The 26,239-nt window shown below is 36.4% G+C and overlaps 1 protein-coding gene across 7 annotated transcripts in view; it reads right to left on the bottom strand.

The window, feature by feature from the left end:
• Window positions 1-26,239, bottom strand: part of NFIA (nuclear factor I A) — a 356,733-nt gene that overhangs the window by 38,378 nt on the left and 292,116 nt on the right. For 6 of the 7 annotated variants that reach the window (XM_039887806.1, XM_039887820.1, XM_039887854.1 and 3 more), the window contains 2 exons: window positions 18,291-18,469; window positions 15,863-16,028 (listed from right to left, as the gene is read on the bottom strand). In XM_039887806.1, the coding sequence (XP_039743740.1) occupies window positions 15,863-16,028; window positions 18,291-18,469 (345 nt within the window). The remainder of the gene's footprint in view (window positions 1-15,862; window positions 16,029-18,290; window positions 18,470-26,239) is intronic. The other variant, XM_039887796.1, reaches the window with a different exon arrangement.

The following is a 26,239-nucleotide window of genomic DNA, read 5'->3' as shown; positions in this document are numbered from 1 at the left end:
TATATTTATATTTAAGAGCTTTATTTTACTGAGAAAAAAATTCAGCTGCTCATAAATCTAAATGTACATTTTGTTTCTTGGTGTCCTACAATTCACTTCTTTACCACAAACTCCAGGGGTTTATTCACCTTTTCTTTGTACTAGAATTTTTAGATAAGCTATTGCTTAATTTCAAATTTCTTCACATTACTTGCCTCAGATTTTGGATTAACTCTAGACACACATCATCTCAAAGGTGCAAAGAATTTGCAATTTTAAAAACACAGATAATTGAAGGAATAATACCAAATTCCTTTCCCAGATTTGTTTTTCCTTATTGACATCATTTGCTTCGTTTACTTTGATTTTCTATTTTACCGAAAACTGCTCAGACTTCTTGTTTCCCTGATTAAACACATCTCGGGATAAAATTTCCACTAATCTAGCCCAAGTCCTGTTGGTCATCTTTGGGAAGAGCTATGTCACCTACTCAGATCTGTGACAGTCATGTGGTGTGGCTGTGTTAAACCAGCACTGAACAGAGGATGAACATGAGATGAGGGTCCTCTGACGTCTATTAATAAGAAAAATTTTGTTGTAGTATTTGTTTTAGAAGGATTTGTCCAGTAAAAGCTTTATATGAAACCATCTAAATGTATGATGTGTTGTACTATCTAGCAGTGTGAATCTACTGATTTCTTCCCTGGCCCATCCTATGTCAGACTAACTTAAACAGATTTGAGAAATATTTTTGTATTTAGCCATTCTGTGTTTGCCTCTCACTCAATGGTATGAAGGAAAATTAACTTTTTACAAGATCAGTAAAATACTCTTTATTAATTGCTTCATTCAGTCTATTGCTTTAATATGCTTGCTACACTTTAGTAAGTCTCAATGGAAGTTTTATATTGAAAATGATGGACTATAATTACCTGGTAGTGAATTTACCTGCTTCTAGGGCACAAAGAAGATGTCGGGGAGATAAGGAGGAAGCTAGTAGATGAAATAACCTATTAAGCCTGTTAGTGGTTAGTGGAAAAAAAAGTGTTCTTTCACACATGAACAGGTAGGTAGGTTAAAAAGGAACAAAGGGTGTCAAGAAATGCTAAGGTACTAAGTGGTCGATGACAGATGCTGAAATGTGAGTCCTTGGTTTGATGGTCTTAGTAGAACTGTGTGCACAAGCCTGCACTGCTCACTGCATATAAGCAGAATTTCCTATGACACTTTTACCATAGTGGTGATGTCAGAAACAAACATGCTGATTGATCCCAGGATGCATGGCTTTTTTTTTTTTTTTTCTTTTCTTTTTTCCCCATGACAATAGTTCTCCATTGACCATAATAAGTTTACTAAATCTGGAAAGGTTTGTATTACATCCCATTCTCTATTTTTGTCTGACTTAAATGTTGCCATTTGAAAGACTTAGCATACAAATAATTTTGCCACTCAAAATTACGATGAGGCTAACAATTGGATATTTTCCCTTCTTCAAGCACAAGACAAGCTTTGCAGTCTTGGTTTCAAAATATCTCAGAAAGCCTTTAATATTCTCATAGGCTACTAAAACTGCTCCAAAATTTGTTCTGGTTTTTAAAAAAGAAAGCAATGGTGAGAGAGGTGGTAGTGTGTTTGCATTTTAAAAAAAAAAAAAGGATATTACAACTACAAGAATCTGTGAAGTTCTGAGTACCCAAGTTATAGAAAAGAACAAATGGTGCCCAGGGAAATTTATTCTATAGAAAGCTAGTTTCTAGAAAAATCAAGGACACAGGAAAAACAAGGGAAGGAAGAAAAGTTCTGACTCATCTTCTATTATTGTAGCTACAATAGGCAGAGTGTTCATCTATACAGGATGTAGTTCCAGAAATGATATGACATAAGTTGAATTTGATTTCCCCAAAGAAACAGTGGAATAAGGGAGTTACACTATTGAATGAATACCTCAATTGAAACTTTTTATTAAAACAACCACATATACCATAGTGAATCAATTATACATGCACAGTTAAGAGCTTTCAATATGAATATAAAATCAAATAAAAGGGGCAATGTGGTAATTAATTATATACAACTCTGTTTATTATTCTATTATATCACATTCATATCTTTCTTAATTATAATTCTTGCCTTATTTACAACAGCAATAATCAAATTTTACAGGAAGAGCTTCAGGAAATCGTGAAATCCAGAAAGTAATTTTCTGAGAAGATTATTTTAGGTGTTTCTCAGGATTCTGGAGGAAAAATTCAGGGATATTTAATGATTTTCTGATAAAGGCAACAGGGAAATCAATTTGCTTATATAATCTCATTATAAAAGTCCTCATGGCAAACATGACTATTAGAAATCTAATTATTGATTATTTGGCTGCTTCTGAAACAAAGTGTTTGCTTTCTTTTTTTTTTTTTTTTTTTAGCAGCCATTTTATGTACATGAGCAATATCACCATGGACCTTTTTTTTTTTTTAACATTATGGAAGAACATTACCGTAAGAAGATTCCAACAGCTTTTATTTGTACTAATCTGATCATATTTTCCCTCTTTCTAATGTATTTCTTCGCATTATCCCAGAGTGTTAGTTTGGTCTTACCCACAATGATAAGTATCAAAATTCCAAACCAGAATTTTTCCCGTATTCAGAAAACTCCATTCCTCTGTTACCCACTTACCATATGCACTGCTAATTCTACAATCCTTCACTTAGGCAGTACAAGTCTTGATCAGTATAAGCAGTTGGGGGAATGGTTCAAGAACAGTTCTTTCTTTATAAGCAATAGTTATACAGGGTCCCTGAGGGTGCTGGAATCTATCTCTAGGGGGACTGTCGGGTGGGCAGAAAGAGTGGCAGAGATCGCCCATTAACATTGCTTTTAACAATCATGCAGGTGTTCCCTGGGAGAATTAACCTCTATGTCTTCAGAAGTGGATGTAACTAACTGCTTGCAAACCAAACAGCATCTCAACTTCTGTTGTTCCTGGGGTGTCAGGTTTGGTTTTGTTTTTCCTTTTATAAATGAGAAGGAATAAGGGATGAATCTGGATAAAAGAATCATATTTCCAGATAAATCAGTTGTGAGTCTGCAATGGCCTTCACCAAACAACCATAACTGACCACAGTGTTAAGAAGGTGGTCAGATTGTTTTGAATAAAGATGCTTTGAGTTTTCCTGTTTGGGGAAGAAAATGACTAAAGAAAAAGATATAAAGAAAAATAAGTTAAATATTTGTACAAAAGTCATTTGGTGTTTTTCTAAGATAAAAACCACATCAATGAAGTCACTTAAATCTGACAAAGTAGAAAATGTGAGTCTGCATCACTTTTTTGAAAGTAAGCAGACCGATTCAAAGTCTAGTTCAAATTGAACAACCACAGAAATATATGTAATAACTGAAAGGCAGAAAAGGGAGAAAATTTAGATAGATTTCTGTCTGGAGTGTGACTATAAAAGCAGAGCTGCCTTGTAGATCAAGCACCCTCTAATGTCCACAGAGTGCCCACAAGGAGGCTGAGTGACCAGTTCAGCTGGGGCCGAACTGCCTGAGTGGAGAAACGGCCAGCTCCTACACAGCAGCTAGGGTGGAAATGACACAGGCACCTTGGCAGAAAAGAAAATTTAAGAGACCTGGTGAACTCTGAGGTTCCGAATTTACTTCAAGACACAAGAGCCATGAAGTCCCCTACAAACTGACATGAAGTTTGATGAGAGATTTGTATACTCTTTCATCAGAGACTCTAAGTATATGAAAGGAGTGAACACCCCTTTCTCCATTCCCTTAAACTCCTCCAAGTTTAACCTCTAGAGTGCATCAAAGAGAGATATTTTGCTATATTTATATTCTCTCTCTCTCTCGGGAACTCTTGACCTGTGCCAGGCTCTCTACCGAGCATTATGGGAGATGCAAAGTTAAGCAAGACGCACTGCTTTCCTCAAAATGTTAGAGTCTAATGAGAGAGATGAATACAGAAAATTAAAATATGAGTGCCTAAAAGTCATATACATAAAATCTGTGGGGTGTTAAAGGACAGAAAAGTGACACCTGGCAAGAGAACAGAAAAAGCTTTAGAAAGGAGGTGGAGATGGCTTTTGAGACAGGCTGTAAAAGATGTGTTGGTTGACAGGTTCAGATGGATTATGGGTCACAGAGGAAACAGCACAGCAAAGTAACAGAGGTAGGAATTGGAGGCATCAGTTGTGGAGGGAAAAGAGAAAAGAGGAGACATTGCAAACTACATTTTGCCATACAATAAGGGAAGATAAAATATTAAGGATCAGAGACCCAGATGTTTGAAAATGGAGGGGAAATAGTCTATTGAATTTACTTTTCTTTTAAGAGGAAGAAATAATTTATAAAACAAAGACACTAAATTTTCATTCCAAACACCCTAAAGACAACTAGACATCCTAAACACTCCAAACATTTTCCTTCATATCTCAAATATCAATATGTACTTCACATGTTCTCTTGTTTTCAGAAATTTAGACATATTCACATGTGGGGGAATTTTCCTCTAAAAATAACTAGTCAAAAATGCAATCTCATTCAAATAGACTTACTGTGATTCCACTACCTGCCCAGGAATGTGCTAGTTATTGGACAGACGTAATCAAAACAAGTTTAGGAATGCAGACTTGAACAGATCCCTGTGCATTCAAATTGCAATTTTATTGTTTACTAGTGACACTTGACAGTGAGGGAAAAGTGCATAAGAAAGCATTTGGTTGCAATCTGAAACAATGAGATGACTAAATGCCTAATGGAAATAGTTTCCAGAATCTTTCTTTAATGGCACTATCACATGTTATTTAAAAAAAAAAAAAAGTTGTGTGAGGAAACTTCTATTTCTAAAAAAAAATGCAGAAACTATTAGAAAATAGATCGGCTAATCTCTAAATGAAACCCACTACAACTGAACTCATTTAGAAACTTGAACAGCACTATTTCTTGCAAGGTCACAAAAGAGACACTGGAAGATATTGGAGTGCTTTTTCTTCAAAGAAATCTATTGGTATTGACAAGGGTACAAGGCCTGAGTTAGCATTATTAAAATCATCATACAACCAAGGAAACACAGATAGCCTTTGCTTACACATGATCTCGTATTCAGAGATTTAGAAATCCCCACATGATTAAATGGATATTATAGTTTTCATCCAGATGTTTAAAATCTAGAAGATAACCACACTGAATTTCCATTATTTTGATCACATCTGTGCAGTCAGTTACCTCATTCTATTATCTCTGCAAATCTTTTGTCTCTACAAACAAGTTACCAACAAAAAAAGACACAGCCCTCAGGGCATGAAATTAAAGCCTACTTATCGCTAGTAAATTATTATAGAACAACATATCCGCAAGCTTTCTCCCAGAAAAGTTAATGAACTCTAACTTTAATATATTAGCATTACTTAACATGTATGGTAACAATTTACATGACATGTCTAATGTGTCAATAGTTTACAAAAATCATGAAAAGAATCAATTTCGCCAGATGGCCTTGCTCTGCTGTTATTTCTACTTATATTAGGCATCCTCATAAGGAGGTAGGGGTTCAAGCTATATTATTATTTGGGGTAAAACATGCAAAAAAGGACATTATAAAACAATTCATGTGTGCACACAGAGAGAGGATCAGAGCAACCTGTAAACTGGTGGCACTTTGACATTATGTTACCAAAATCTGTGTGATAAAGAGGCACTTAACAATGAGTGTTTCCTGTATTCAGGATTTTTAAACTGCCTACAATGTTCTTTTTCATAATATTTTTAAAGAATAAGAATACAGCCTTCTTTCAGTTCATTTAATATATTTCTGATGGCTAATCCAAATTCTGTAACTGTCATTTATTTTTCTGTGTATGCTGTGTGTTGTTCAATTGATAGAACATATTTATTGATCAGAAGCAACAATGTATATGGGTAGGCACAGGTGAAAGTTATATTAAATAGCCACCGAAAATAAACCCTAGTTTCAGCTGGAGTTTACTATAAAAAGAAACTTAGATCAATATATTGGATCGCTCCCTCTTGAAAAGCTTCTGCAGCCTCTCAAAAGGCAATGTGACTCTGGAAACCTACTTTTGGGAATTTATCCTCAACAAATACTTAAAAGTACAGAAAAAATTTATGCTCCAAGATGTTCATTACCGCATTACTTATAAGAACAACAAATTAGAACCAAGTTATAAGTTAATGCTTCATCCATATGTTTTAATATTTTACAGCCATTAAAAACATTTTAAAATAATAATGACATCACATGTTTATGGAATGAAATGAATAAAATCAGATTACCAAATGTATATATGTATATACGTACATACACATGCACACACATATCTATCATCAGATTACCAAATGTATATATGTATATACGTACATACACATGCACACACATATCTATCATGACTAAGTATGTATGCACAGAAGATGACTGGAAAATATGCACAAAAAATGGTTATTTCTGAAGTATGATTCTGTGAATGATTTTTAAATACCTTCTAGTAATTTTTGGTCTCAAGTAAAACACAAACTGAACCCGAAAACCTCAAATAATACTTTTATTTTTGCAATAATGCAATGTAGTCAATAGAAAATGAATTATAGAACCAGAAAATTTTGGATTGAATCCATTCAGTCTCTTACTAGAAATGTAATGTTGGCAAGCCAGTTAATCTCTCTGAGCCTTTGTATATAAAAAGTCCAGTATAATAAATATTATTTACTCCAATACTCCTAGCCTTTTAACTAAGGATTCATTTCTCTGTGAATGTCTAACGGGCTACTCTCTCCATAGGAGCAATGTAGAGAGTGATTCCTAAGAAGAGGCTTCGCTAACAAGATGGGGAATCTCCAGAATTCCACTGTACTTCATATGAAAACAACTGAAGAAAATGCCCAAATCACCCAGTCAGGGACTACTGAGTCTAAAATCTGATTAAGGGTATTATACCAAGATATCTATCTCCCAACAATTAAAAAAAGTCATATTCAAACCTCTCAAGAGTTAATGTTATGATCAGACACATAAATGATTTGTAATGATGTAAATGGTTTTCTGAAAAGCAATTTTGTAAATATTTATGAAGAGGAATACTCAGACTGCTTGTACTAGTAGTCTCAATTCTAGAAATCTATCCTGGTGAAATTATTCAAGTTAAGGACAGAAATATGTATTCCATGATATATCGGAACATATTTCATAGTTTGAGACAAGAGTTAATGCCCTACAGTAGGGGCATAAGTAAAAAGAATTTAAAAATCACATTTCTTAACTTTTTTATGAAACAAGAAGTAAAATACTAATTAAGAAAATAGCATACGACTGTCAACAGTAATGGGAAAATAAATTTAAAAAAATTTTAAAAAATAGCATACAAATATTATATTCAGTAGGTCACCATCATCTTATACATGTGTGTGTATATACATATACAAATACACACATAAACATGCACTAAAAAAATGGAAGGAAACCAGACCAAAATGTTGTTAGTAGTTGATTATATGAGAATATAATGTTCTTTTTTATGCTTTTCTATATTTTTCAAGTTTCCTACCCTGCCATATACTACCTTTACAAAGAAAATCTTAAAACTCATTTGTCGTTTCTGTCATCTGAAAAAGCAAAAAACTGAGGCAAAAACAACACTTAAATGGTTTATGATGCCCTAATGAACGTGATCATCCATTATCTGTTCTCTTTTGTCACTCCTTCTTTACAATGTTCATCTCTAACTCTTTTTCTTGCTCTTATTCCTCTGTTTTCCATCTAATTCAATGTACCCAGGAGTTGTTACTCTTGGAATACACATAAAAGTTCTTTATGGAGTATCAAGATTTTCAGAGGAAAGATGTATGATATTATATCTTGAAACACAGTATGTTTCCTGATAGCGTAGAAAGCACTGGGCTTTGGAGTCCAACAGACCTGGGTTTGAATCCTGGTTAGGCCTTAAGTTTCCTCTTTTTTAAAAGAGGGATAAAAATTCCAATTCTGCAGATTTATAACAACAATCAAATGCAACTAAGGTAATGCATATGAAAACAGCTATCGAAGGGCCTGATTTTCAATAAACATTTTTCTTTTTCCTGTGCAACTTTAAACATTAAAAATGTAAACATTAAACATTAAAAACACTAAAAATTAAAAAAGTAGAAATACTCTGCAAAAAAAGCATTTATGAAAAATGATTTAAGATATAGTACATGTGTATCTGTATTCAATGTGTTACAAAAGCAGAACTTCTGAGCAAATGGCTACTGAGAATGAACGTGCTAACCTTTTCTAAAGTCTATGCTATCTGTGAGGGAAAAAGAATATTTATTATACTTTACCAGAAAGAGCACCCATTTTTGCTATCACACCCTAAGTTCAGATTAGTATAGTTAAAAGCTAGATGTATAAAAAAATTGCCAAGGATTTTATGGGATTTTTATGAATTCCGCCCTCCCCGCTCTGCCCTGTGTGAGTTTTGGTCACTGGACTGATTGAGGTATAAAGAAGATCACTGGACAAATATTTTTTAAAATAAAGAGATCATTATATTTGCTCTAAAAAGGGGTTTACAATTCAACAATATCTCTCATTCTCATTGGATAAGGTACCAAAGAGGTATCCCTCAGCAAACCAGTTTCTGTCCTTCAACGCACAATGAAGTGTGTATAAACATCCCCCACTCGATGGTAGTATTCTATACACACTTCTTAGCATTCTCTTTTGCTGACTTAGTATAACTCAAAGATCACTCCATGAATTAATGTAGACCTGTCTCTTTATTTTCTAAAAGTTTCCTAAATGTATATCATATTAGTGAATTGTTAGGTATTACCACTCTTTTATTATAACACATGTTGTAATGAATGCTTGAGGTATGTCTTTGCTTACATGTTCAATTATATGCACAGCTTACATTTAAATTTATATATATGGAAAGCTAAATTGTCCTCTGAAGAGGCTGAACCAATCTACAGTCTAACAATTCAAACTCTGGAGAGCCCTGGAGAATAAAGGAAATCTGCCTTTATCAATAGCTCCTATTTTTCACCCTTTTGCTATTATTGTTTGATCTCCCTCCAATTTTTCTGCTCATTTCTTTTCCCTGATAATGAGTTACTCTCGGCAACAGAAACCAATTCATACTAGAGGATAAATGACCACTAACATCTTCCTCTCTATTTCTTCCATAGAGTTTCCACTGCTAACATATAGAAGCTTTGAGCTAAAGCAAAGAAACTCATAGGATGCTATGGCCAAGTGTATGAGCTACAGGTTTTAAAGGTGGTTGGGTGTGAATCATGATGCTGCTCTACCTGGCTCAGTGACCTTGGGAAAGTTGTCTCTCTTTGTCTTGTCTTTCTCAATTAGTATATTTGTGTTTTAAAGTATTTACTTCATAGGACTATTGTGGGGATTAAAACAAGATAATACATACAAAAACATTTTTAAAGTCCCTGACATATTAGTAAAAGCTCAAAACTTTACTGTTGTTTTTATTAATTTCAGACATAAACAGGCAGCTGTAGCTCCCAGAAATAGTGTCAGTTTTCTTTGTAATTGATTTAGTTACAGTATGAGGTAGTAGAAAGAGCATAGGAAGGTCTATGTTTGAGTCCCTACCAAGCTACAAGGAAGTAAAATCCTAGGAAAGTAACCTTCACTTTCTAATCTCAGTTCCCTTGTCTATAAAATCCTGACCTCACAGGAGTCCTAGGAAGCCAGAACAAGAGAATGTATATATGTAATGAGCTTTGCTAACCAGAAAGCGTTGATCATATATGTTAATTATTACACTAGAAAATTTCCATCTTCGTCATAGATTATTGTTTTATTCTTGATTATAACCTATCAGGTTCATATTTGTTCATATAAAAATATGTACAAGATTCATCAGCTATAAAAATAAATTAAAAAGGAAACTTGTTATGACATGTTTCTATTTAATAAAATTCTAGTTTTAAAAAATCAAAAGTTCATGGCTAAGAAGACATGGACAAAAATGTTTATGATCCTTTTATGTATTTTTAAATTGAGCTTTTGTGTTCCTAATTAATTTTAAAAAGAAATTCTAGGCTATGACACCAATCTTCAATTTTTTTTCTGGAAAAGTCCATTTTTAAGGTGTAATGTTGGTGCCAAACTATTACGTAAAAATTGGACCTTACAATACAATTAAGAAAAAGAACAGTACATTATGAATGATCATAGCACACACAGAGCCAAACTTAATGAGAGATTTCTCCTATTCTTGAGTTATTGTCCTCAGGACTCTTAGGAATATCCATTCATTGTATGACATGTTTGAAAAGGAGTCCCTTCCCAATTAATGAGATGATACATGTGGAAAAACTCAGTAAACTGTAAAGAACTGCAACAGGCAGGATGTTATTATAATTAGTTTCACTAGCAAGATACCTAATAGGAATCTCAAACATGGTCAAATCAAATTTCAGATCCCAACCCCTCACCCAGAACTGCTCTTCCTGAAGTTTTCTCATCTCACTTCACAGTAACTCCATCCTTCCAGTTGCTCAGGTCAAAAACCTAGGAGTCGTTACTGATTTCTCTAGGTTCCCCCGCACCACCCCCCCAAGCTACATGTAATGTGTCAGTAAATCCTATAAGCTTTATCTTTCAAATATTTCTCACCACCTCTACTGCCCTCACATTGGTGCAGATCATTAGCAACTCTTGCCTGGATTCTTGCAACAGGGTGCCGCCTCCTCCTTCTGTGTTAGATTTCTCCTTGTACTTCCTGGTCCCTAATTACTCATTTACTTATAATTATTGTTTGTCCCCTCCCTCATGAACATAAGCTCCCAAGGGAAGAGGATTATCTGTTTTGTTCACTTTTGCATCTCTTGTGCCTAGGATAGTGGCTGGCATGTAAAAGACACTATTTATATTTACTGATTAAAACAACAACAAGGGCCTCTTACCTGGTTTCCCTGCTTCAATTCTTGCCCCCTGCAATTTATTTTCAACAAAGCCTTCAAGGTATTTCTGTTAAAACCTAGGTAATATCACTCCTCTGCTCTCCATCTCACTCAGAGCAAATGCCAAAGTCCTTACAACGCCTATAAGAACCTACACCGTCTGCCCTCTGAGCTCCCAAACTCATCCACTTTACCTCTCTGACCTCACCTCCCCCTCCTTTCACTAGCTCATTGTTCCATACCTCACCAGCCCCTGGGCTGTTCCTCAAACATGCCAGGCTGTACTGGCTGTTCCTTCTATCTGGATCACCTACTGGCTCACCCTTTCATTTCTGTCAGGTCTTTGTTCAAATTTCTCCTTCTCAGACAGGTTTTTTTCTGACCACCCTACTTATAGTTGTATCCCACCCCCACTACTCCAGACCACTCTGTTTTATTTTCCTATGTAGCACATACATATCATCATCTTATATCATTCCTACCTATTATACTTACTATTTTGTTTATAGTCTTTCTTCCCTCTCTAAAATAAAAGCTCCATGAGATCAGGAATTTTTATCTCTTTCGTTTCTTGCTGAATTTTAGCACCTAGAACACTGCTTGGCACATAGTTGATGGCCAATTAACTATTAATTGAATAAATGAAAGAAGTGATATTCTCTCATTGGGTATCTAAACGCACAAAGATGGTTAATCAGCGAGAACAGAACACATCCATTGTGAATTACTCAGATTGTTCCTTCTACTTGTCATGGTATCCTAAAGAGATCTGGCACAGTACCTCAACCTTTCTCCAAACAAATCAACAATACAAATGCTCTCCTTGAGAGACGGCAGAACTGTTAACTCCACCTTTACTCCTGTTTTTTCAGGGTACTGATAAGGATTTTTTCCCCATTAAAATGTATTTATTTCACAGGCAAAATTTTCCCCAAATATGCCTTACCCCTGTCTTTCTGGCCACAGCTGCAAAGTTGAGTACTGGTGCCAGAGGCAACTGATTAGTTTAAAAATACATACCCTGCTTAAGGCTGGCATCCATTTGTATTTCATTATAAGAGGATATTAAAATGGTGCCTTGGACTTTTAACTGTCTACAGCGCAGTATATCTGTCACCCTAGTTCATCCTGACAGTCTGCCTAGGAGAGCGGGTAAGGCAGTTAGTGTTGTGCCCATTAACAGATAAGGGAGCCAAGGCCCAGAAAAGCTGGTAATATAGCAGATCCTAGGCATGATTTCCTACTTTTATTTTTAAACTCTTTTTACATGAAAATGAGTTTCGAACATACTGGTGAGATGTTGAACATGTGTACTTAATACCCTGTCATGATGTTTCTTCTTGCTAAAGTTGAGCTCTAATAAACTGATAAACAGGATCCAACCATCCTGTGGTTTTAATTTCTAAGAAAGTACATAATTTATGAAACGATATTTTTGCCCTAATTTTTTATCCAGTGATAATCCAATTTTAGACATACTCCCAACCCACAAGTTGTTTTCTGAAGACAAGTTCTACTCCTCTTTCAGACTTAAAATACCATAATGTTATCCCTACTAAATGGCTTAGTAGCCGCCCCCTCCAAAAGAAATCTTTACCTGAAGCCCTGCGCCTGGACCAAACTCCCTCCCAAGACTTCTTGTAGCACCCATGTATGCCCTTGTCCCGGTGTTTCCATGCGAACGACCCATTTACCAGCTGTCTCCTTCAATAAATCCCACATTTCTTTAGAGCAGCATTAACCAACTCTGTATCCCGAGCAGTTAACATAGTCCTTGGCACGTGACAAGTGTTCAATAAATGGAGGCTAAATACATAGATGAAGGAAAGTAGTCATCAAAGATGATTGTTAAGAGAGGAGGTAGGTGCTGCTCCACTCCTGTTATTTATTGCCTTCCATACACTCGTGGCCCTTCTCCATTCCCTCACTTAGTGTAGAGATTAGAGGTAGAAACTGGATGTGACTCATCCCATCTCTTCCTTAGCTCTTTCTCTTAGGGAGACACACAGACATCTGGACCTCCATGACATCAGAGGAGGGCAGACCCCATGTAGGGAGGCCTGTGGTGGTCCAGTACTGCCAGTGACTAGGAAGATCTGCCTGTGTAATTTGGGGTTTCGGCATTAGGAAACACATTTGCCCAGAATCATAAACTAAATTCGCTAATGGCAGAGGTTATAGTCTGGTCTTCCATCTGATTTTTTCATGCATTTTACCTATCAATTGGTTCAGAAATTAGGGCATAGAAGAGGATACTTTGTAGGGGTCCTTAAAAATCTTCTCAATATGGTCCAGTGGGCTTTTGAGATTTTTAATTTGAGAGGCTTCTCCTATGCTATAAATGACAGGTTTCCCAGACTATCATTGTATTTTTAATAAAGGAGAAAATGGTAAGGTGAAATAACATACTGCTATGAACTCAGCAAATCTTACAAATGCCCAGAAGCTAAGGGCGAAAATTTATGATGATAAAACCTTCTATGCCATCAGCAGAACACTTTGTTTTGTCTATGTTTCTAGAACCCCATGATTCAAAAAGTAAGTATCAAATTACCTATGTCAAACTTTTTGGCCCCTCTCTCTTGATATTCTCCTTTTCCTCAAAACCTTTAAATGCTGCTCTAATAAATATGTAACCATATGAGTTGGATCTGCCAAGACCTCCTCCACACTTCTTCCCATAATGTTGAAAGAATGTTTGAGGCTGGGCACGAGAGGATGAGAGGTATCTTTCTATACAAGGCAGTTGACTTAATCCATGGAATGGAGCCCAGAAGTAAGGACCCAAAGGCATTGACTTGATGTAGGTGTTGGGCAGCTTCTGCATGTCCTACAGACATATTTCATCATTACCCAAGCCTCCAACCTTCCACTAGGTAAAAGTTTTGGTGGATAATAAAATGTTCCAATTTATTTCATGGTGGTGCTTATCATAGCTGATTTCATACAACTCTGCTAGGTAGGTATTATTACCCACATTTTATAGTTAAGAAAACTGTGATTCCAGGAGAAACTAATAATTTGAAAGGTGGCGATTTGAGTCCCTATCCTTTGGACTTCAATAGCTGCACATGGTATTTCCACTCTTCTGCAGTGTTTCAGAAAAGTCCCATCTCCATTACTAGAAAATATGCAATGAATGCATAAAACGTTGAATTGAGAGTGGAGGTGATGACACGTTTACATAGATAGGGTAGAATATTACTACAAGGCTTTTATAGGACTGTGTCATTACCCTGTACAGATAAGGAGTAGACAAACAGAAAAGTGGTACACAGAGGAATGTACAGGGGACAATAAGCATATTTTTCTGACTTGTTTGAAGATAAGCAGGACAATAAGCAGGACACATCTATGAGCCTCTGCTTCTCAGAAGCTTCTTTTCTAAGCTGAGCTTCCAAGAACTGTAGACCAAGCCTAGTTTACTTCCTATGTCATTGGACACTCAGGGTTTTCTCCTTTGTTGGAAAGAGTTGAACCATTTCTTACCAAGAGAAGTCAGTCTCGCCAAAATTGTCCTTGGACCCTCAATTTTTTTGCTATAAAGCCAGAATCCATGCACAATGCCACTCACTTCTGCATGTGTTATCAAAATGAATAAATACTAGACAACCCAAAGCTCAGCCTCAGACACATGTCCATGAAGGACTCTAGACATTTTGGATTTAGCATCCCCAGAAATAAATCCAACGAACACGGTGTCAACAGAGGCTCATTTTTCTTCTCTGATCCTTTACTTCCTGCATCCAATGCCACTATGTCTCCAACATTGAAAGTAAAGAAACTTCACTATACTCATCTAAGTGGTTGTCCAATCCCAGAGCTTATGTCTACAAAACACCCCTCCTTGAGTTTCTCTCCACTCAACTTCTCTAACTGTTGCTCAAGTTCTTAATCTTAACATTTCTTTCCTGGTCTACTCTAATCTTGTCCTCAATAGATTTCTTACATCTAACCTCACCTCCTTTGAAGACCTCCTCTCATTAGGGTCACTGTCACAGTACATACCCTTTCCTACACTCTGATTCCTCTGTAAAGCTTTAGGACGGTGCTCATCCACCCTTTGTCAAGGTTAGGTAGTCCATCCATCACCTGGAAACTCTGTCTCTAGGCATCACTCTTTTTGTCCTTGTTCCAGGTATTAATAAAAGCCAACTTTGTGTGTTTGGGCTATTTCTATCCCCTTGTCGTCTCTAAAATATCAGAAAATATCTAAAGAACTGTTCTCCCTCTAATTCATCAAGTAATGCTTCCTATCATCCAAAAAGGTTTTGAAATCCTGTGTTGTCTGATCACACATTCTCAGGCTATTCAGAGAAGAGCCAAGTGTTCTCTTTTCTTTCCATCCAACTCTATCTTTTATCTCCTCTCGCTACCAAGCCTAGCCGTGAAACTTCCATGGCTACTAACTCATCAGATCACTTTACCAGACTCTTGGTGAATGCTCAGTGTACTTTGATCTATTTACTTTGATCTATTATTTTTTCTATTTGATGTAGGTGTATAACCTTTATGCTCATCAAGTACATTTCTCTTGGACTGTAAATTACTGGAAGGTGGGGCTCTACAGAAGTATGAAGAACGTTTTGCTAACAGAAATTCATACATGTAGATGCTGTTTGATGATCATGAGGGCAGCATTCAAAGCCACTCAGATAACACGCAAAATGTAATAATAGTTCATGAACTTGTTTTCAGTCCTGGGCATGTAGTTATACCATTTTTCTACCCAAACACCCCATCGTTTCCACATCTAGTATAGTTGGTAGAATCCTAGGGTGATGTTCCCTTTGATCTTGTCTTGTCTTGGCAAACTCATGTTACAGTCATTGTTGGGGATCTGTGCCTATCGCTAAAGCCTATGCAGTGAGGTACCAAGCATGGGTGTGGATTCAAGTGCGTAGAGCTTTATCAGTGACCGGTGCCTTGTCTCAGCCATACTTACTTGGTGAGGTGGGGGAGGCTGCCCCTCCTTCTGTTGAAGTGGTTGGAGGCTTTGTGTCTGGCACTGGCAGAGGCACAGGCCTAGCCATCGGTGGTGGTGGTGGCGGTGGCAGCATTGGGGTGGGAAGGAATGGGTTGTGCACTTTGCCTTGGCTACTCCCATTGGGCTGCATGGGTGGGAACAAAACAAAACACGCACAAGAAAAAGAAGAAACAGACATGAGCCATTAAACAAAAGATTCCTTAGGCACCTTTTACGTAAATTACTAAGTATTCTAGCTGCTTGAATTCTTCCATGAGAGCATACAGATGAAGAATTATTGGGTTGTTCTTAAAGCAAAAGTACAGTCTCAGGCACACATGCTCGATGCATCCTAAACTTATCTTTTGAATTACGCTGACCTTCTTTGCATCTGGCTCTGCAAAATGACCTGCCAACTTTTGATTGGAATGTTTCGATTCTGTATTGACTACCTTTGTCATCATTCTCATGATTATTAAATATTTATTTAATATATACGTGTTTTATAGATTGATTGCAGAACTATTCCATCATGTCTATTTATATAGATATAATAAAGTTTCCTAATTATGCATTTGAGATAAAACATATTTTATTTTCATGCTTCAAAGTTGATATTATATAACATTTAATAAATATGTTGTGAACATAAAAAATTTCTTACACATATTGTATAACATCAGGCACAGAAACTTTAGAATTCAGCTGTCAAAATTCTGTTAAGAAAAAAATATCACTTCTAATTTTGATTTAAATTATATAAGCATATGCCATAAGAGTCATACTTATTTGGCTGCCTGATGTTAGAACAACCAAATAACAGCTCTTAACAAACGAAAGTATCCCTCTGAAGAAAGCAATAAAATTCATTTTATTTTCAAAATTTTCAGAATGGTCCCATGAAGAGACCTGCCTTCAACTCTATAAAATTTTGATCAAAATGCAAAACTGGGCATTTGACAGTTATATAGGATGATGTCAAGATTAAAAAAAAAAAAATTAGAAATTTAAAAGTCAGATGCTTGATACTGGTGGTCGCTCAGCTTTTTCATGGTTTCCCAAGTGGCTTTTCTGACTCCAGACTTCGGATGACACTAGTCAACCAACAATAACAGTTCGTATTTAGACTATAGTCCTGAATCAAAACTCAGTTGAAGGAGATGCTGTTGTCCCAGGCTTTTAAATTTCAGCTTAATAATTCTGCAAAAGCAGTCTCACTTCCTTATCAACATTCACTTATATATTTAGTATTGTTCCTCAAAGACTATCTCATCTGACAATCAGGATGCGGTGCTTTCTTGCCAACAAACTTGCCTGTGTGTTATTTCTGAGTGGGCTAAAAGTCCATAAGTGAATTCTTTAGAATAAGCCAAGCAAATGAATACACAAGCAAAAAGAAAAAGGCACCATATTGATTTGTTGTCTAGACAGAAATGTATCTGCTAACACATCATCAGACATTAGTCAAAGCTGCCTGTTCTGTCTCAGATATGCAGAATCAGGTATTTCTGCAAGGGAAGAAAATCAGTGATAGGGCAATGTGATATATATAATATTTTAAATTAGGCAATAATAATTATAGCTCATCTGTGGCTCATGTGCAGTTATTAGGAGAAAAAGAAAAATCACATTTGGCTTTACGCTGGTCATTATTTACTACTCATTATTATTATTATTTGCCTTGGGATACAGCTATCCATTGTAAACATTTAGTTCTATATTTGACATAAAATTTGTGATTTTTAAAAATCACTTTTACATTTGAAATATTATTTCAAATTGTGATTGTTTGGTTTATTTGAGAAAAAAATGAAAACATTCATTTGAAACTACTGAATACTGTTTAGCTTTACACAAAGATAAGTGGGAAAGATAACTACTTGCAGAAATAACAAACCATAATAAACTGTACTTCTAGCATCTTGAGTTCAAGTACTGGTCAACTTGATCTAAAGTGTTAGAAGACTGTATTTTTTAAAAAAATATCAACTTAGTTGATCTGAAACATCTGTGCCCCTTCATCCCCTTACCTCTCCCTACCACCCCCAATCATTATTTAAAATTATTTGTTTTTTCTATTTTGTTAACTGTGTGAGCCCTAGGGTTAGTATGCATGAGGTGGAATTATTAGCCCACAGACCTTAGAAGGTTATATAGTTCACCCTTGAGATGATTTATATCCATAAACTTGACAGTTGCGAACATAACACAAACACTGCTTTAAAACCCTGGCCAATCTCTCTTAGAGTAAGTTAACTTTCCCACAATCTAGAATAAATATGACATTTGCCTGCAATCAGTCAGCACAACATTAGAGCACAATGTCACATGGTCATAAGGTCTCCCCTTGTTATTTTTACATTCGGTTAATATTTCTAAAGAAATTGAAAAAAAGAGGTTTCCTTACATTGAGGAACCCCACCTGTCCAGCCTGCTGACCAGCATCAGGGCAGACAAGTTGGACAAACTCTTTCAGCGTCTCCTGAGGGTGATAGCGGATGGCTGGGTGTGAGAAGTAAGGCCCAGGCTGCTGGATAATGGGTGATGTTGGAAAATGAAGAGTCGATGGTGTTGCGTGTGGACTTGCTGTAGGAAAAGAAACAAGAGAGTTATGAAAGAAAAACGTGCTTTGTCACAGCTTTTAAACCTTATTCAACTTCCTTTTTCAAAAATTCTTCTCCTGACCCAATTTATAATATCACTCATGTGACTGAATTTAACACTGGATAGGTCTGATAGATTTTCTTCTTTAAGGCTCTAAGACAAACATGGAGGTTAGATTAGGGTAGAGTTTCAAGCTGTCTTTCTATTTTCAGTGGACATGAGTTATAAAGGCATTAATAATCCTTGGTGAAGCTGAAGATTATTCATTACCTTAAGAGCCTTTTTAATGAAGCAAGCAATAAAAAATGTATTTGGTAGATTAGACCTGATTTAACTGACATTATGTATGACAAATTCTGGTTTGCACATATGGATCCCCTTTCATGCTGAGCTATCCATAGACAATAATTCATTGTTAAAAGTCTTATACCCCTTTCAAGGAAATTTCTAGGGACTAATTCAGGATGAAATTTTTTGAAGTATGTAGTAAATGATCACTTAATGAACCTGTGCAATTTCAATGCCTCACTTTACATGGAAGGTTTATGTTGTCCCCCCTCCCCACCGCCTTTTTTTTTTGCCATTTCAAAACCAAACTCAGAAACGCATAAATGTTAGAGCAGGGGAACCCATGGGCTGAGTAGACGGTGACCCCTGCTAAACTGTTGGCCCTCCACTCATAAAACTGATAAAAGACTCAGACCGGTATTACTCCTTTATATTTGAACTCTGCTAAATTTCATTGGTACAAGAAGCAGCTTACATTAGATTTAAAAGCTTATATGAGGTGCTGAATAATTTTTCTGAGAGAACTTCTGCCCTTGAGCTGGAAGGCTGATTGATAAAACCTGCTGCAGGATAAGAGCAGCACATGGGAAGGGCTGAAGATACTCAAACCAAGTAACGCCGAGATAGCTCTCACTTCTCCATGAGGGCCAGAGAAACAGCTCCCAAGTAAAAGCAGATGAGAGTATTTATCTTTCCTTACTTTTTGCAGTTTAAATCTTTAAACTCAAGGAGCCCCTGCAAAGAAAAAACAAAGGAATACCCAAATTTTTGGAGAATAAGACTTTCCTAATACCAAGAGTGACTCATAAAACTGAAGAGGATCCTAAGCAAGACAGGCCACATTTTCTACCACTGTCCCATTGGCATGGCTGAGGGCTATAAGAAAAGATGTCTTCCTATTGAACCCTGGGCGCAGGTTCTTTGTTTCATACTAGGATATATTTAGAACTGCGGCATTTTTTTTTTACCAATAATTTGAATGGCTAGGACTTTGAGGTTCAGAACAACATCTGTACTTTTTAAAGGGTGAAAATGGGGGTTTGGAGTAGAAGCAACAGTCCAGTCCACATCTTGCAGATGACCTGATGGGACCCTTTCATTCATGCGACCTTTAACCTATCCAATAAATATTCATAGCCTCCTACTTTGTGCTTGGGATACAACATTGAGCCAAACACAGACAAAGTTTTGTCTTCCGTCATACAATTGAGGGCATCTTGAACATAACCTATTCAAACCAGAATTCTTGTCACTTTCTACCCCTCATACTTGCTCTTCTCCCAGTCTTCTCCGTTTTAGTAAATAGTTCTCCCATTCAATTAATAGTTCAATGTTGTATCCCCAGAATAGTATCTGGCACTCAGTAAATATTTGTTGAAGGTACAATGAGGGATTGAATTAATGAGTAGTTCAGAAATTAATAAAATCACCATACAAATAAATACAGACTTCAACCTTTTTGTTCAAACTTTGTTGTTATTTGTTTTTCACCTGCCAAAAAGCCAGGGAGTTTGTAGAAAAACAGGTCAAACTTAGGAATTCATACGATGAATGATAAATCTTGGGATCCATTTTTGTCTCCAAGTTAAAATACAAAAGGTGAAAAGTTAATTGGCTCCTGGTCATCTCTTACTCTGCAATTCGTGCTATTGGCTTTAAAAAAATGAAAGGAATTTTTTTCCATCTGATACGGTATGTTCTTCCTTGCTGGTAGCAAGAAACTTTGACCTAGTGCCCTTCATTTGACTGAATAGTTATTAGTTAGAGATGGAATGTGGCATTATCCAAATGAGGCTGGGAACATACTGAGCATAACAAAATGACACACTCAACTTTTGCAGCATGCCAACCACAAAGGTGGCAATTCTGTTGTTAAGAGCCCCTGTGAAGAAGACCTTAATGATAAAGTGGCAATGCTTCAGGTGCTCAATAAACTGATGAATGAGTGTTAAGATTATGAAACTGTGGTGACCAACAGAGAATGCTGCCCAAAGGAAAAAATTCACTTGAGCGACAGGCAGATCAAAGTTAAACTTAATAGAGAAAACAATTCAATAGGATCTTGGAATCCCTCCCTTAATTGTTAATAAACATTCTTGCCCTCTTTTTGTTATTTTGTTGTTAAACATGTAAAAGAAAATCATTAACAGCTTAAATTTAGACCTTAGTTTCTTTGTTACATTTTACTAAAAATAATTTATTCACCTTTTCCTTGTGGCCTAGAGTTTATTTTAACACAAACCTGAGAATACGTGGTACTAATGGAGTTCATCCTACAATGACTAATTTATAAGAATCAATTAATTCTTAATTAATACCAGGAAATCATTTAGCCTGTAGATTCAAATTAGACAATTGCCAAGTCTGCATTTCATAGGGTCATCCTTCACAACCCCTGCTTTCTCATGCCTTGGACTTTCTGGTTCAGCCATTAGTTCACTGTAGAACTGGATATAAATCATTCGAGATCTTGAGCTTTAATTTCTTCAGACAGAAAATAGTTGTGTTACAGACATCACAAAGTTCTGTTAAACATTATGAAATACATGCTATTTTTCTGGATACTCTGCTAGTTGTAGTCATTGCTCTAAAGCTCAGACTTAAGGTTTCAGCAATGTCAAAATTTGGTTTTTCTTCTTTTGTATTTCTTGTTTTCTCTCTTTTATCTGAAATTAGATGTTTTTAGGGTACCTATGTTTTCGTCTAAGTAGTTTCAAATCATCTTAGAAAATGTCGAGGGGTTAAATGAATCAAGCAATCAATTATTCAACCAATAAAATTCATTAAATGTATTTTGACACTGTCAGATCAGGCCCTGTAAAAGAGAAACTACCATTGTGAATCTGGCATGGTGCTAATGTAATGCACAAAGAATGATATGAGTCCAAATTTTTGATGGAGAAAAACACCTCTTATGGATGTGTGTGTGAGTAGTTGACACAATAAAAATGATAGCACATTATGTAAATGCATATTTAGATCTTTTAAAATGTGCATTATTTACTTGAGAGTCAATAAAGGCTTTTCTCAAGTGGTTACAGTTTATTGCAGTGCATCCATCTGTATCCATGTTGATGTTAATACAATTTTGTGTATTAAAAGGCGCTACAAAATTAGCTGCTTCTGGGGTCTAATACTCTTAGGACCCTAGGCCAGGAGCAGCAGAGTGTCACTCCCCTCTAGACAGATCTCACTACTGGTCTAAACTTTAACCACAGGCCAGACTTGTTTCAAACAACTGCCTGGGCTTTTCACAAAGAAAATACAAATAAGATGGGAAGGAAGGAAATCTGATCAGGTTTCTTGGCTGGAATGGCACTGCCTATGTATGTATTCTGAACCAAGTCACCACAATTAAAGAAACAGAACCAGAATTTCCCAAAAGGTGTAGGGCTCAGTTATTTATTACAAAATGATCAATTTACTGGATACTTAACAAAAAGAAAGTAGGTCAGGCAGGTTAGTTTACTTGTTTGCATGCGCGCGCGCGCGCGCACACACACACACACACACACACACACTCCCAATTATTTAGAACACTCTCAGTTTTAGTTTGCAAGAGAAAAATTTAAAATTTAATATAATTAAATATACATATTAACATAATATAATATATAAATGCTTCCTCTTTTAAAGTAGAACTGGTTAAGGCTGGGGAAGGAGAAGGTAAATGTCATTACTGTATTATTGTGTATATTGAGAGACTTATATGATGCAACAAATGATTCTTAGTCTGAGAGTTCACTATATGGAGGTTATATGTGCCTTTAGACACATATTCTAGCTCAAAGAAGATGGTGCCAGGGAGGGGTGGCCTGATAGGTTGGGAACCTTGTATTTCATTCTAAGTTTTAGGAAAGAAAAAGAGATAAAAGTAATCCTCCTTACCATTTTCAGCGATTTTGCCCAAACTCAATCTCCAAGAATTCTAATAGCCTTCCTACATTTTCCCTCAAACCAAAATTTCATGGGTTGAAATATGTTGTATTTAACCCTGACGTTGTCTTAATCGCTTTATTCCTTGTCCGTGAACTGCTGCAGATTCTCACAGACTGGACAGAGGGTCAGATTCTTTTTGTGTTAGGGTTTGCTTCCCCGCACCAGCCCTTAAATCCTAGTCTCTCTTCTGTGGAAGACTCCTTGAAAAGCTGTCAAGAGAGTGGCACAAAAATAAAATCCAATCCCTTTTCAGGTGCAGTGTGCTCTTAATGCTGCATCACATGTGGTCTTCTTCCTTCACGGAATAGAACGATCACTCCTAAGCCCTAGTGTTTGCAAAACTTCACAGTCTTCCCATTAATCAACACTAAGTCAGTAGCAACAGGTGAGAATCCAAACTGTTTCTCTCTGTTAGCACCGTTACAAGAAAAAGTGACTCATCTGTCTTCAGAAGGAAGATGTTCTTTAGACAAAAATAACCATTTCCATGGAGCAAAAGGTGGCATTGAGAACTCCTGACTACTCATATTTAGAAGTAAAGATTTTAATAAGGCAGAGCTCTAAAAAGAACAAAGAGGAAAGAAAAAACCGCACTTAAAAAAAAAAGCTTTCCATGAGGGCAAATGGACTGCAATTGTTTGGGTTGTCAACTACTATGTACTTTGCTTCTTCAGAAGTTCAAAACCACAACATATAACACCATTATAGCCTGCCTAAAGCTGAGAAATCTATCTTAATGGTCCATAGCTATTATTATAAATCATGCATGAGTCAGACCTGTCATTTATGAAAGCCTAGAAGTTTGAAGTTATGGGATTTATTTTAACAGAGAGACAGGGAAAGGGGAATGGGCAATGGGTTTCGAAACTTTAGAAGGCAGAACGTTTTCTGAATAACAAATCTTTGACTCAAGGCAAGCCAAGGTTTTCAAAACATATAGTATATATTGTGAACATTACCAAGATGCATGTGAAAGAACCTGGATATGTCAAATGAGAGAAATATATGACATTGCACGATGACTTGGAAAACACCAGCATTTTTATATTATTGCTACCAGACAAAGTGACTTTATTCTACAGTAGACTTCCAAGATGGTTCATATATTTTATTCCATTTGAATTAAGGGGCTCTTCAGGGTGGAAATCAAATTCCTATGTCTTTTGGAAAAGCAGATGAGAGGGAGAGAGGGGAAGAGGGAAGGAGGGCGGGGAATTGAGAGGGAGAGAGAGAGAGATACACGTAGGTCGGCCAAGGTCTTTTAAAATTTTATTGAGATCAATTTGAGCTACTTAAAGACTTTCCTGCTCAAAGGCCTTGGCTTACAGTCTAGACCAGGAGTTGGCAAACATTTTCTGTAAAGGCCAGAGAGTAAATAGTTTAGGCTTTGCAGGCCTTATGGTGTCTGTTGCAATGACTCAACTTGCAACTATAGTACGGAAGTAGCCATAGATATTACATAAACAAATGAATGTGGCCGTGTTCCAACAAAATTTTATTTTCAAAAACAAACAGAGGGCTGGATTTGACTTGTGGGCCAGTTTGCTGGCCCCTGGTGTAGACCCACATAATTCCTGTTCATTCTCCAAACATCTGCCACTGCTTTTGACTGAGCACCTGACAATCACTGCTCCTTCTACCTTTTCCCTACCAGACGGTATCCTTGTCCTGGCCGTCCTTTCTGCTGAAGCTGCACCTTTTTGAAGCTTTCCAAAGCAATCTGCTTGCTTTCGATATGATATCTCCACTGACTATCCACTATTGCTTTTCCTTTTTTCTTTATTGGGAGTTTGTACCTTTTGGCCACCTTCTCCCCATTCCACACCCCCCACCCCGCCCCCCACCACTGTAGCTCTTTGATTGTCCCTTTTCACCTTTATCACACCAACGTGCTTTGGTCTTTGCTGGTTTCCTATACCTGTGTGTATATCATTTCAAATTAAATACATGTGTCAGAAAAGTAGAGTGGTATAATATGAGGACCACGGGATTTGCAGTCAGGTAGACATGGTTAAATTCTAATTCTATCACTTAGCAGCTGTGCTTCAAGTTTCTGAACTTCTCTGTGACTCAGTTCTGCCATCTGTAAAACAGGGCTAATGATAACTCATAGGTTTGTTATGAAGATTAAGTGAGACATTGTATATAAGGCACATGGCCTAGTTCTTGACTATATGGTTAAGTGATCGATAAAGAGTTTCTTTTAATGGTAATACCATTATAGGTAAGGAAGGAGATGGAAAATGAAGAAGTTGTAATTGCTCCTATGTGGACCTGTTCTGACTGCAGAATACACAGGAGGAAAGAGAAGTACCTGTTGCCTGTCTCTTGGACAAATGAACACATAAAATTAGTGAAAGAGTATGTACTATCATTATGGATATGACAGGAGGGTCTTGAAAAAAAATTCCATAAACAACAAAATGTAAAACCAAAGCAACGATAGCAATAATCTTGATCTTACAGTCATAGATATAATGGCCTATATAGGTTCTTTTTCTGAACAAATGTATTTTGAAACCCTACCTTTGCTTAAATATCACACTCTAACACTTAACGTAGAAAATTAGAACTACGGGGCTATCTTCATTTAATACTCTATTTTTCACATAGAATTATAACCCTTAAGCATCCATACCTCCCTCCCTCCACCACGTAGACTCCTGATACCCAGGCACACTTCTGACTTAGCCTTTCTGAGCATGGCCTCCTCATGGTCTTCCTGAACCCACATACAATAGAAATCTCTATCATTTCCTTTTTAAGGCCCACCAAGTTAATTATTGAAGTTATTTATCAGAGATATAGTACATGTTAAATGTTAAAAAAAAGTTTTTTAGAAGATCTGGGGTACTTTTTAGGAAAATTTTCTAATTAAAGGGACTTGTGTTTTTGTTTTGTTTCTATCACTACCTGGCTTAGAAGTGTGGGCAACTTCTCTCTCTAATTCTTTCATCTGCAAAATGAGGAGTCTGAACTAAACAATTGCTAAAGCTCACCAAGCATTAAATTCCAGTCGGTGTATAGAATTCAATCTCTGGGATAACATTTACAAATAATTCAGTACAATCGATGCATAGTAATAACATTGAAATCTAAAAAATCTGAAACAAGAGAATCCTTGTGCCTGTTCAAAGAAATTATTTTTCAAAATGTTTCTGTGATATTAAGTCCTAAGGTATATAAGACTCAGTCTCTAAGATACCTTGGCTTTGGGAAGGCTGTAATATTTAGAGTTTAAAAAACCCTGAGTGCTGGTTCAAGCTCCATGAGATAGAGCCCCAGCCTTTGGATTCTGACAGGACCTCTTCTCCAAATCTACCATATTTATGCACTAATTGCCTAAGTCACCATAATGGCTGATGTGAAATGCTTTCAAATACCACACAACAGCTGTGATTATTGGAGATATGAAGAGTGACTGTTTAATAAGCAAAGTTGACAGGATTCCAGTTTCATGAAGGGAACTTGAGCTTTTACATAATATGCAAGCAATACAATGAGACAAGAGATGAAGAATAAAAA

The sequence above is a fragment of the Pteropus medius genome, unplaced genomic scaffold, assembly GCF_902729225.1.
Source record: "Pteropus medius unplaced genomic scaffold, Ma_sr-lr_union100, whole genome shotgun sequence".
In the NCBI taxonomy this organism is placed as follows: Eukaryota; Metazoa; Chordata; class Mammalia; order Chiroptera; family Pteropodidae; genus Pteropus; species Pteropus medius.
The sequence above is the reverse complement of the archived record's forward strand: the minus strand, read 5'-3'. Positions and strand labels throughout refer to the sequence as shown.